Here is a 14,038-nt window from a genome sequence, read left to right as displayed (position 1 = left end):
GCCAAGCACATGCCTGGCCTTAAATAATTTATCTAAATCAAGTATATACACACCCACAAATATATAATTTAGCACTCCTTCACAAGGTTCACATTATGAAGATGGAATTCAAGTTTTAAGTAGGGCTGTATGCGCTTACTCTTTTAGCAATGATAAACTATATACTATAAATCAATATATTACTATATATACTATATACTATAAATCATTATATTATATCCAGGGGTGCCAACTTGAATAAAATATTGGAGGGGGGGCAGGTAAGCCTCGCCCCACATCACAAGACGTGGCACACGCGCACCATTTAAATGTCAATGCGCATCAACTTTTTTTTGGGGGGGGGGAGGAAGCCCCCTCAAATATTTTATTCGTGGGTTGGGGGCGAAGGGACCTCGGCCCCTAGGAGTTGGCTGCCATGAATCTGTATCTCCGATAGCGCCAGGCGTGTGCTTGGCGCTCCACAGGGCTGCATGCTCTTCCCGAGCGGAGAGCTCCAGAGGGAAGGAGCTGTCAACCAAAGAAAGCTTGCACGGGTCGCCAGAAGCCGAGCCGAGCCGGGACCGGAGGCGAAGGGGAGCGAGCAGCGCAAGAGGGCTGCCGGGAGCAGGCGAGCCGCCCGCTCTGGCCCAGTGCCACGGAGAGGAGGGGCAGCGAATCCCCAGAGCCCATTAAAAAGCCAGGCTTCGCTGAAGCTAGGAGAAGAAAACACCTCCATAGAAGGCAGCAGCAAGCAGCAAGCAGCAGCAGCAGCAGCAGCAGCCACGATCTGCGAGGCTCCGATTCTTCCAGTGGCGGGATCTTTTTCCAACCCCCAACCAGCCCGAGAGAGAAGGCCGAGTGCAAAGCCCAAACTTTCGCGACTGCCTGCTGCCGCCGCCGCCTAAGCGCCAGGAGTCGCCCTGGGATCGCCGCAGCAGCGGACGCAAAGAGAGAAGCACAGAAGATCGAGGCGGGCGCGCGCGCGCGTGTCTGGATGAGGCGGCAACAGCAGTGAGCAGTCAAATCTCGCCCACCCGCCACCCCTCCTTCCTTCCCTCCTTCTCTCTCTCTCTCTGTCTGTCTATCTATCTGTCTGTCGGTCTCTGTCCGCAAGATGAGCGCTACGCTCCCAAGCCTCTTGGCCTCGCTGGCCGTGTTGCTCCTGGGAAGGATGGACCGCCTCGCCGACGCCTGCAGTTGCTCCCCGGTGCATCCGCAACAAGCGTTTTGCAATGCAGATGTAGGTAAGAAAAGGACGGCCACCCTCCCCTTCTCTGCGGCTCCCCTAGTGGCTTCTTACGCGGCGTGATCCCACCCAGCATTTCTATCTTTCTCTCTGCCCCCCCCCTCCCCGGCTGCTGCCTTCGCTCCCGCTGCAAACTCACTTGTTAGCAGCCAAAACAACCCCACCCCTTTATCCTGCAAGAAAAGAGCCGCGGTGCGCGCGGGGAAGGGAGTGGGGAGGTCGGTTCCCTCCTGCCCTGGCCTTGGCCAACAGTTGCTATTGTCAAGGAGGCTTTGGGGTTCATGAGAATGTTCCGCTGGCCGATTCTTTCCCCATCGGTTTAAGGCACACGCAGTCACACATACACACACACACACACACACACACACACACACACAGAAGTGTCGTTCTCTGCTGGTATTCGCCTCTTTCCCCCGCCCCAGTACGCCCGCTCTGACCCGATCCACAGGAATTCATTGGAAAGCACAAAGGCAACCACGGACTCAAATTCCTCTTTTCTGACGATGGCTTTCTGCCTGCAAGATGCAGGCTGCCAGGGTTTGGTGGGAACAGCTTTGATACGGAGGGGTGGGGAGAGGTGGTGGAAACGGGAAGGGAATGAAACCAGGAAATGAAAACTTCACAAAGGCAAACGGAAAACGTCGGGCCATCTTCCCTGAGTCGACTCGGTCACACCGAAGGGTGTGGGGAGTGCTCCGTTCCTATTTGCATTGGTTAATTTCTCTCTCTCTCTCTCTCTCTCTCTCTTAAAAAAATGCCTTTGCCAAAATAAACAGGGTAGGAGGGAGCCACATACTTCCCCACCCCCCAAAAAATCAACCTCCTAATTGAAAATTGACTTGCTGAACAGTTCTAGTGTAATTTAGCATGTGCACCTAGTTCCTATTTCCATTTCTTGAACTCAAGGTACAGCTGTGCTGTTATCACTGTTCTGGGGGTTGCAAGTTAATTCCCCTTGAACTAATTTGGTAGCGCTTCAAAACGCAGGGCTGGGCTGACAGCCTACAAGGAGATCATCATCTTGTGGAGGAAGCTGGAGAGACAGATGGAGGGAGGCATGGGAGGATCTGAGGCTACAGAGCCTGTCTGATGGCACCAGAAGGGAAGCTGCAGGGCATGAGGAAGCTTGGTTGGGTCGGCGCAAAGCGGAAACCAGATTTCCACCGACTTACTGTATATAAATATCTTCACAGTTCCCTAAGCTCCTGGCTCAGGGGAAAGAAACTGTTTTCTTTCCTACGGGAGAATCTCGGCTCTGTTGACTATTTTTGCTGACTGCTGTTGCTTTTAATTGTCAGTAATACACCTTGGCTTCCTATTTCTGGGTGCCTTGAGCAACCCTCCAGGGAAACAGTATTTTTGTAGCTAAGAGACTTTTTTTGCCCCATCTGCATATCCTTCTTATGCAGTAATCAAGCTAGAGACCCAGGTTGCTTAATGAGGAAGGGCTCTGAGCATTCTGTATACAGTATATATATAATTTCATCATATCTGCAGCCCTTGTTGGTCGGAAACAGCAAGTGTAGCAATGTTTAAGGAGAGGCATAAAGTCATAGTCATAGTATGTTGCCTCCTCACTTACTGCTTCTTAAGAGCTTTGTGTAGAAGTTTCTCACTGGGCCATAAGAGCACATTTAAAGCACATGGTTTCCTTCAAAGAATCCTGGGAACTTTAGCTTGTTAAGGTGCTGGGAATTGTGGCTCTTTGAGGTGCAAATGACCGTTCTCGGGGTTCTTTGTGGGAAGCCATGTGCTTTAAATGTATAGTGTGCATGTGACCTGTGTCTGCCCAAGAAGCAGGAATGCCCCTTTAGTACTTGTGTGTATGGGTTTAACTTTGCAATCCTTTCTTCATCACGAGAACAGAAGACTAGGGGCATTCTATTTCTGCAGTCAGGGTCTCTTGTGTCTGATCACCTAGTCCAGTCAGTCAGGGCATAATCTAAGACACTTTGCCAAGGCCACAGAACCTGATTTCAACGTGAGGGTGTGTAGCCTTGGAAGATGTGAAGTAATAATACAGGAGAGAGGGTCTTGCCCTCACTACAGAATAACCACATGAGGCTCCCCAATATTTGGGATTAGAGAACAGGACTTCCAAGTTATTGGGTTTGCGTGGTGTAAGCCTGAGTCTCCAGGACTTGCCTTTTTAGAAATTAACTACTGGAACAGAGGAGAAAAGATCCCCGCCCCCCTTTCTGGCTGTCTAATCTGGGTCTCTGTAGGCCTAAAGACCTCTGGTCTGCCTGATTTGGGAAGACCTGATTTTGGATTGTGCTTTCTGTTCCACCTGCTGCTTCCCTGGCTTTGCGACGTGCAGGACTTTGGAGACCATTTTTTTCCCAGGCAGAGCAGTGCACCATGGGTACTAGCTTTCAGTGTGAGTGGGGAGAAGTCTGCAGTGTGGCCTTCTGCCCAGCATTGCTGGGGCCCTCATGAGAAAAATTAGCACTGTGTGTTTCCATCTTGATTCAATCAAGAACTTCATCTGCCAGCTCAGCTAAATGCTGAAGAAGAGGGCTTGATCATTCCATTTTGTGATGTCATAGTGTGCGTCCTTCGCACTTGTCAAATGGTGAAAAGGGCTGAATGGAGAGCCGAGTGAGAGAGGCTGCCTTGCCCTTCTCATTTACTAGGCACTCAGTGCTGGGTCACTCACTGGTGGCTCTTTTATTAGTAGGCGTTGCCATTCTCTTTTCCCAATTTGCTCAGCTTGGAAACTACTGAAAGGCCGAGCCTGATAGGGCTGGGCCTCAAATTCCACTTTTCCCTATGAATAATCCCCTTATTAAAATTTAACCTATTAAACAAGCAGCCCTGGCCCCAGTTTCAAGATCTTGCTCTAGAGATGGAATTTGAAAATGCTCTGGCAGGGCAGCCTCTCTGCTGCAACAGTCTCGTCCATTAGAAGTTCCAGACTCTCAGGCTGCCTTCTCTGAAACTGTAGTGTGTCCAGGAACTGAGCAGCTGCTGTCAGCAGCAGCCATTTGCGGTTTCACTTTGCTTTTCCAGTGTCACTTCCCTCCACAGAAGTAGACATCTCTGAGATATGAGAACCAGTCATTGTATAGTGTCTGGAGCACATACTCTCAGCATCTAAAGCCTTTCATGTGGGAATCCAGTGAGACCTCACAGGACCCTTTTTGCTCCCTGCAACTAGCAAGAAAGATCCTTTTAACCCCTTTTAACAACAAGCAACACTTTTAGTTCTCCATTGGCCATGCCTCAATTTCTACCAGGCTGGCAGAGAGGATGCCCCTAGCCCCATGCACTTTATATCTGGAATTGGACTGTGCAGTTTAACTTGCTCCCTTCTGTTTAGTATCCTTTCATTTGCACACCAAAGCCCAGCTTCTAGTTACGGCAGATTTCGAAGTAATCTGCCAGTGTGCTTTATTCTGTAAATTATTGATTTGTGATATGAATGGATGTGAAGGTGACAAAGGCCTTTAGCAATATGCAGAAAAGTTTATTACTATGTATAACAAGCAAGTAGAAAGTCTATAGAGGAGTGTTAGTAGCCTAATACGTAAAAATAAGGGTCAATATGGGAGAGAAGCCATATTGGTTATTCGGAAAACAGAAAACAAAATGTGAAATCTAACATGCATTCCAATCAGTGTTTCCTGATGTTCAGTTTTACCAGATGTGATCCAAGCTGTGAAACAGTGCTGAATACAGCTATTTTTTAAAAAAATCATTTTTATTGATTTTCCAATAAAAACAGCCACTGAAAACAGCTATTTAAAGAGACATCTTGCTATAGGGTCTGCCCTCTTCCTATGCAAATGAGTTTTTCAGACCTTTTATTATGTATCCATGGAACACCACATTTGAAGGTACTTTGGGTCCAGTCTGTTTAGGACTATGTGCGTTAATACAAGAACCTTGAATATGGTCTGGTAGCAAATTGGTAACCTCTTTTTAACAGGTACAGTTTGTTCATAAAAAGCTTCCCAGGATAGTTCATTGGTTAAAGAGTGTTGATTGTGTGAATAAAAGCAAAGGGAATTTGTGGGGATTACCTGGCAGGAAATGTGGACTGGCAAAAACCACTATTTGGAAAAAGTCAGTACAGCTATTGAAGTGTCACCCTCAGTTGGTTCTGCCGTGCGTGTGTGTCTGTGTGCATAGACATAGCCAGGGGAGCAGCTGCCCCCCATCAAGTAAATAAATAAAAATACTTAACTAAAAGTAGAAATTGTAGAAATATTTTGACAGATTTTTTTGAGCACTTGGGTCAAAAGAAAGTAATTTAAAGTAAAAGTTGTTGAGATGTTTCATTCTGAATCTGCTAGACAGAGCCAGACAGAGGATGATGACAGGTGGGTGTCCGGCCCCCCCCCAACATAAATCCTAGCTATGCCCATGTGTGTGTGTGTGTTAGAATTATATATTCACACTTAGGTTGTGTACACACTGCACATTTAAAGCACACATCCCTCCAAAAGAATCATGGGAACTGTTGTTCACCCCTCACAAAGCTACAATTTCTAGTATCCATAACAAACTACAGTTCTCAGGATTCTTTAGTGGAAGCCATGTGCTTTATATGTATAGTGTTTACACAGTCCCCCTGTTACACATGGAGAGTTGCTTTCAGAAATGATGAGTTAGATTTTTAAAGATGTTTAGACAAATCCAGTAAATGGGTTACGGATTTTTATCAATAGTGATTAGCCACAGCTAAACAGAAACTCCCCAGTCAGAAGCAGTATACCTCCAGTTATCAGATGCTGGAAACAGACTATAAGGGACGGGCACTGCCTTCATGCCCTGCTTGTCAACCTTCCCAGATGCATCTAGTTGGCCACTGTTAAGAAAAGAATGCTGGACAAGATGGACCTTGGTCACGCCCAGCAGGGCTCTTCTTATGTTCTTATCCCATTCTCTCTCATGTGCAGGCAGGCACACAGATCAGTTTGCAGAGAGAGAGATTTGTGCTGTTTTTATTCCTCTCGGGAAGCCCTTTTGGCTGACACGGCCCATGGAGAAACAACAGATGTCTGTTTACTCTGCTTGCATTCCATCGCACTGGCTTGTAGTAGAGTCTATAGAAAGCAGCAGCAGCAGCAGCCATGCTGCATTTTACTGTTTTCCTTCCCCTTCCCTGCAGTTGTTTTCACGTCATCAACTACAGCACCGGTTCACGGTGCCATGGGGTGCTATGATCTGCACACTTTAATTGGAGTCCACTTCACATCTTGGCTCTGCAGTGGTAACTTTGTGCAGCATCATGCTGTGGATGATTATATTTGTCCTCCTGGCTCCTATGAGTTCCCCAAAAGCACTTCTCTCTCCACTCAACTGCCTGTCAGGTTAGAGCTGTTAGATCATCTGGATCGGACTTGTACTGAGCAAGGCCAAGGAACAGGGCTGGGGTTGCAAATGGGTGTGTGTATTATGTTACATTTATTCACTTTTAAAACATCCAGATTCTTCCAGTAAAATATGCAAATTCTGTGTTCAGTATAATTTGGGCTAAACTAATGTGTCACTTGGAAGCATGTCAGGAATTTAATAATGACATACACACCCCTCCGGATTTTCATTGGAGCTTTAGTGTGCAGTGATGGAATCCCACCCCACAAAATCCCACCCCACCTCCATGATGTTATTAGCCTTAGGAGGAAAAACACTCTTCCTACGTGCTGTGGTCCTGATAAAAATCACTTCCTGCACCTATTACTTTTATTATTTTAAAATCTCTGATGTCCTTTCAAGTTATACACTTAGCATCATATGTGGTTTAACATTTAGTTGCAGTCTCAGAGATTTCTAAATACTTTGTTCACAAGAAGTCCACTCTGATTCATTTAAAGTTACTGACCTCCTGGGTGACTCACATACTTCTCCCGAACTGGAGCAGAGCTGTATATTTCAGGCTGTTGTCTGTTCTTGGGATGAGGAGGAAGGCCAATGGCCAGTTTCACTGGTCCAAACCAGCTCTTCCCTTTGCCTGGAACATGACTAATATAGCTCCAGCTGCACTGACTACTATTACAATTCAAATTATTTACATTATTTACTATTGCTGTTCACGTTATTTACATTTATATCCTGCCTTTCTTCCAGAAAGCTCACAACAACCCTGTGAAGTAGATTAGGCTGAGAGAGTGTGACCCTGTAAACTTTGTGGCTGCAGGGGGTGGGATTTGAACCTAAGTCTCCCCAGAGCTCACCTGTATCGCTGACCTGCTATATGCAATGTAATTGGCAGAGAGAACATGAAAGTGTACCCACCTCACTTTCCAAACCAGGATTTTCCCATGTTAACAATCAATATTAACAACTTCTTGCTGCATTTCCCCTACCATGGACAAGTTGTTTTATCCCCATTCCCTGTACCAGAACTGTGATCCAAACAAAATGCCCCCAAAGTGCTTTTGGCATGGGAGAAAAGCTTTCATATGTGCCAGTGGCAGTTTCCTTTCCCTGCCAAACGGCCACTTCAAGGGTGGTATTTTTGCTGGGATCATGGAAGGGTAAGGAAATGGTTAATAAAATAAAAATACCCTCACTGCAGTCTCAATCCCATGGCTGCTATTTAAAGTTTTTAAAAGAATCACATATTGCCAGGCTATGCATTTAGATGTAACGTATAATTTGGCCCTACACAAAGAACTGGGGAGAAACAGAATATAGGATCTAGATGGGGAAAGGCAGAGCATAGGATTTGCAGAAAGACATGGTGTGAGGCAGAAAATTTTCCAGTGCTCAATTTTTCCATGCAAAAAAATCATTGCATAAGTTCATTAGTAACTATAAATATTGGGCATGCTTGACAGCTTTAAAATTTTTTGTTCTGTTTACTAACTGCAACTCCTATCAGCCGTGGCCAGGGATCATGGGAGTTGTAGTCCAGCAACATCTGGAGGGCACCACATTGTCTTCCTTTGCTGTAGGACACCAGAATATTTTCCTTCACCAATTACTCTAATTCACCATTTCCTGGAAAACCCTCATCACTGCCAGAGAGGATGAAAGCGGACAGGAGAGGTTTTGACAAGTAGTTTTTGTAGGAAGAAATAAAATTGGTTGATACAATCCTACCTTTCGAGAGTCCGAGAACATGGAAGGAGTATGTCATGTCATTTAGGGGCTTGTTTCATCCACTCTGCTGTATGTGTTGGTCTGCTTCCTGTGAACTTCTGTGAGCAGTATAGCTATGCAATGCTTGGAGATAATTTGGTGATTCTCAAATGTGTTTGGATTTTGGAGAGACAGAGTTGACATTTGCCGGGGGTAGGTAGGGCACATCTGCACTGTGTATAGGTGCTTTAATCTTTGCCAGTTGGGCAAGGCAATGCAACCAAGAAATGCCACTGGAGAATTTGGTGTCTGGAAACCAGTGGACAGATTCCCTGTTTTAGAGAGGATGTCCTAGGTATGGGCTGTGCAACATAATAAGGTGGGGGATCTCTGAACTGTAAACTGTTATATACTCTTATATTACCGGGAGTTGTGGTTTGGTGTGTGTGCGCAATGAGAATTCTGCCTATACAATGCCGTCTTGAACACTGTAGCTACCCAGCTATCAAGAGCATGAGACTTATGCATGTAGAACCACTCTGCACTTTCTGCTTTTTTTTGTAGCTAGGCTGTAGGTGGAAAATAATAAACATCTTACCTTGTTTTGGAAGATTTCATAACCTGGAAGGGCTCCCACAAGATGTAGGAGTAGCTGCTGTAGCTAATTTGGGCTGTATTCAATTCTAGCTCTGTGGTTTCTAATCCTTCCAAAGCACCTGACTGATACCCTCCAGCCCCAGCTACTTAAGCTGCATATTTGGCACTCGTGGGCCGTTAGACTACTAAAGCGTAAGGTTCTCTCCAGAGCAGAAGCAGAGAGGGTATTTGGGCCCTCTCTATGGTTACTAGAAGGGATGTAAGTGGCACCACAAATGAAGTACAGAGATGGGCAATATACAGTGGCACCTCGGGTTAAGTACTTAATTCATTCCGGAGGTCCGTTCTTAACCTGAAACTGTTCTTAACCTGAAGCACCACTTTAGCTAATGGGGCCTCCTGCTGCTGCCGCGCCGCCGGAGCACGATTTCTGTTCTCATCCTGAAGCAAAGTTCTTAACCTGAAGCGCTATTTCTGGGTTAGCGGAGTCTGTAACCTGAAGTGTATGTAACCTGAAGCGTATGTAACCTGAGGTACCACTGTATAGCTCATAGGGAGTTTTCCTGGGCACCTCTGTTGTGCTGAGCTCAGCCATGCCAACTGAGACTAGCAGAGATGCTAACTGTATCTGTGAGAGCAAACTTAGCCTGCGTTGGGCACGGGAATGCTATAGCTGCGACTCATTTTTGAGAAGGACCACATCTTGCACTGCAGAAGGGCTGAAGGGATAGCAACATGAGTGAGCAGCCAAGAGACTGCTGATGCTGTTGTCATACGATGAGAAGGGACTCAAGACTGCTTTTGGCTTTTGCATACTGGAAAGGAGGGGAATAAAAACCCCTCTTGCTTCTGTGCCATTTGGGAGAAGAAAGTGGGCGAAGTGCACTGTAAAAGGGAGCTGTGCTGGAGGCCAAATGGAAACAACTCCAGGGGCCATGCTCTCAAATACCTTGGGCTCAAATTGGCATTTTCCTTACAGCAGGCTTGCTTCTGCTCTTGGGGACTGGGGTTTTTTTTAATTGGGGGCATTTGTGAGTGCCTTCAGACTGTCGCTGTTTTGTAGGAGAGATTCAAGTGCATACAGGAAATTTAGGTTTGCACAGTTAAAGTAGTTTACCTTAGCACAAAAAATTTACTTAAGAAAACAACATACCGGTACTTTTTGCAGTTAGGAAAGTGGTGGGGGAATGTGCTAAGAAATGTGGAATGAACAAATGATTAACAGGAAGACATGTAAACACCACCACCCCACACACAAATCCAGATGAATGCTCATTGCTGCATAACCTCCCCATAAAGAAATAGTAACAAATGCTCACTAAAGATGGGGCATAGTTAAATCACCATGTAAGCTTTGTAGAAGCAAATTAGGATGAATGCTCAATAAACAGACTGTCTGAAGAAGCCCTAAGTGTTGGACTTGGGAAGAATAAGTTGTGAGAAGTGAAGGGGTGTCAGTGTCAAGTTCTGTACCTGCATGCCCTGTTTTGCTCTTACCCCAATATCAGGTTTAAACAGGTACCATAATGTCTGTGTCATGGACATTTTGGGCTTTTTTTGTTTGTTTGCTTCTATTATGTTTTTAGCCTCATGCTACATTGAATGCGTTCTGTCTAGGACTGGACCATGCCAAAATTGTGTGCTGACTAATAAATCCACTTGCTGGGGCTTGTTCTTTCTGGGCAAATTCTTCCAAAGATTGGTGCCAGTCCAACAGCTTGTGACAAGAGTCTTGTGCTAAGCATACTGGAATGCTGGCCAGGGGCGAGGAGAACAATTCATTACTATGGACCAAAGAAAGTTGGAGACTTTTTCCAGGTCAAAGTGGAAAGAACAGATAAGTGACTCATAATCCAAAATCCATCAGAGTGCCTCCTCCCCATTTTAAAGCTGGAGGCTATGTGTCTCATACTTGAATGTGTCACTTTATTCTGATATTTTACTCTGGGAATCTGTCCGGGACATCTGCCATGGAATCCATTTAAACCTCATTATTATTGTGTTTTGCATTGCCAGTGCTTCAGATCTGTAGATTATAGCTGGGGTCGCATTACTACTATGTACTTTTTAGACTTCCTGTCTTCTGTTTACACATATCCTACAGTTTCTGAGAAGCTTTGCTGGCTTTTCCCATGTGGAAAGTTCTGCATTATTATTTTTTAAATAAAACTGTGTTTATGACTGGCTTTGAATCTCATACTGTATACCTATTTTTAATTCACGTCCCTGTTCATTCAGAGTCTTTCACCCAGACATACATAGCACAGATTCTTCTGGCTAAGAAGTTTCTCACAGTTCTCAAACACTCACTCAACCGTTGGTAAATCTGGGATGGATGGCGGAAGAATCTCACCTTACCTCATAATGTGTGTTGTGGCTTGGTTTTCTTCAGCTTCTTTGGGTTTGTCTTGCTGTGTTTGTTTCTTGCCTTTATTATCCTCACTTCTTCTGTAGTGACTTGGTCTCTGCTTTATATATACTGAGTGTGGAATGTAGATAATCTCTGAGAAAAAGAAGTGGGGACTTGACCTTAGTCTACCCTGCATTGGAGTGAAAGTGCTCCACAAGTGCAGAATTAAGTTTCTTGCCTGCTGTTGCGTTTGTGGTAACATCTCTGAGGGCAAGTCAAGTTCCAGAACATCTCTGTCATTCCCCTCTACCCCAGAAAACATAGTTGTCAATGAACTCCCTCTTCATCTAAGAACACAGACCCTCCAAGTGTCCCTATTTTCCAGGAACACCCGTGATTTAGAGAAGCCACCGCGGTTTCTTATTCGATCCCAGAATGTCCCACTTTTCCTTATGATGTCCCTATTTTCTTTGGAGAAATCTTGGGGAGTATGGAGTTATCCGCCCCCCGAGCTGTTTGAAGGCAATCCTGTATAGGGAAGGTTTTTTTAATGTTTAATGTTTTATTATGTTTTTATATATGTTGGAAGCTCCCCACAGTGGCTGGGGCAACCCAGTAAGATGTGTGGGGTATAAATAGTAAAATTATCATTATGGAATGGGAGGTTCCTATTTTCATTGGAAAAATGTTGGAAGGTATGAGAATATCCCCCACTTGAAATTATGCCAGTCAAGGCATGCATGCTCAGAGGCCTCTTTCACTGTCTACCTGGTTTTCCTCACCTGAGGGCTGGAATGTGATTTTCAGAGCACCAGAACCCACCTAAATGCAGGGTGCTAAAAGATAAGTTGACCTTTGCAGATGTTTGAATTGGGGCATCCAGCACATGGGAAACCTAGGCCTTTGCTTTGAGAGATCCAAACCAAGCCAGCTCTGTGGCCATTACTCCAGTTTATTGCAGATGTGATAGGGTGAAACTACGTGGGACAATCTGCTTCAGTGCCTGCATTAGATCCAGAAGCCACACTTGTAACTGGGTTGATGCTGATGTGGGATGACTTATCCTGCATCAGAGTGTTTAAAGGGGAATAATGTGGCATGGGACAGCCTGGCACCAATACCGCTCCAGAAACAGGTGCCACAAGCACTCATCTGCAGCACATGTCCCTGGGATTTGTTTGTATATCAGATATACTGTATCTGACATACAGGTGGCCTATAAAGTTGAGGCAGTTCCACACCAGACATTTAAAGCCCATTCAATGGACATTTAAAGCACATTACTTCCCCCCAAAAGAATCCTGGGATCTGTAGTTTAAGGTTGCTGTGAATTGTAGCTCTGTGAGAGGGAAACTACAGTTCTCAGGATTCTTTAGGGGGAAGCCATGTGTTTCCACTGAGTGTGTTTTAAATGCATTCTGTAGATCTGCCCTTGCACTAGTAAAGACTTTCCTTAGAGGGTAGCGAGGTACTAACTAAACATACCCCTCAACTGCCCCAGTTAAATTGGGACATCCCATTTTGGGCAGCTGTGCTCTGAAGAAAAAATGTGAGGGTTGTGTTACTTGCGTGGGAGCACATCCCGCTTTTCCGTGGTGACACGTTGGAGGGACAGGGTGCTCCAGGAAAAATGGATTTAAGTGGATTCTCCTTTTTTTGGGGGGGGGGAGCAGTTCTCTCTCCCTTACAAACACAAAAGTTATCTAGGCGAATATTACCCTTGGCAATTCCTGCAGATTTCAGGAACAGCGCAATACATTTTACTGCCCGAGGCAAAGGGCAAGATGACACCTCCCTCATTCCATGCACAAGAGTTGACATGGTAGCTGAATCCTGTTTTAACTGTGGCGATGGGCCAAAGGCATCCACTTCACCCAAGAGCAGTGAGCTTAAGGGGTGCATGGAATTGTAGAGTTGGAAGGGGCCCCGAGAGTCATGTAGTCCAACTTCCTGCAATGCAATAATTGGTCATTTGTATGACGCCTTCCCATAGTTAAAACATGCTCAAGGTGGCTTACATCAAAATACGATGAACAGAAATCAAAAGGAAGCGACAGCCATGCTCATTTAAACTCATTGGTGCCATTCCTTGGCCATCAGGCTTATGCTTGTTGCTGGGATTGTACTGTACAGAAACAAATAGGAAAGGCTAGAGAAAGTATCGTCATGCATTTGAAGTGTGTGTATGTGTGCACTGTAGACAATAATCCTATCAGCACTGCATTTTTAAGGCAGATGCAGATAAAATCGAGGGTTCGGATAACAAATGGTTTGAAATGTGTCTTGGTTTTAGAGCTTTGTGCTATTTTTAGATAAGTTCTTAGGTTAAATAAGTTGAGTATACTGAATATCACTTGTAAATCTGCAGATCCAAATTCCACCTTAGTGCCCTTGGGCGTTTCCTAACTTCCTTTCTATGATGACCGTGAACTAATCTGTTGGGCTTCTTGGGTGTAGACTGAGGAACCTTCTGTTTTACAGGCGAAGGGGCGAAGTGGTCTTTTCCATTCCATTTCCCCCAAAATTTGCAGTAACAATCTCAATCTCTTACACTGGTGCTTCATTATGTTGCTGAAAGGTTAGGGCCCCTCCAGACTGGTGTGTTTGTGTGTTTTTCAGGTGTATTCTATAACATGTCATTGGTGCAATAATAGTGCATTTGTGGTGGATTTGTATACTGGACTGTACACACCATCCCACTTTTTATTAGCTGTTCTGTGATGCTTTCGCAGTGTTGCTGCTATTACTGTCTGGTGGGGCACTCTTGTGCTATAGTGCAACAAAAGCAGGACTCCACCTTGGAACATTACAGGATCTTAGCATGAAGCTTGCAG

General features: G+C 45.2%; 1 protein-coding gene across 1 annotated transcript in view; it reads left to right on the top strand.

Annotated features, from left to right (window-relative positions):
- Positions 1-279: 279 nt before the first annotated feature.
- TIMP2 (TIMP metallopeptidase inhibitor 2) overlaps positions 280-14,038 on the top strand; it is a 31,703-nt gene continuing 17,944 nt past the window's right edge. The window contains exon 1 of the mRNA XM_083599010.1: positions 280-1,223. Within this exon, the coding sequence (XP_083455136.1) occupies positions 1,094-1,223 (130 nt within the window). The 5' untranslated portion in view covers positions 280-1,093. The remainder of the gene's footprint in view (positions 1,224-14,038) is intronic.

This window comes from Podarcis filfolensis (genome assembly GCF_964270895.1).
Source record: "Podarcis filfolensis genome assembly, chromosome: 2".
Classification (NCBI taxonomy): Eukaryota; Metazoa; Chordata; class Lepidosauria; order Squamata; family Lacertidae; genus Podarcis; species Podarcis filfolensis.
This window is presented reverse-complemented; position numbering and strand designations above follow the sequence as displayed.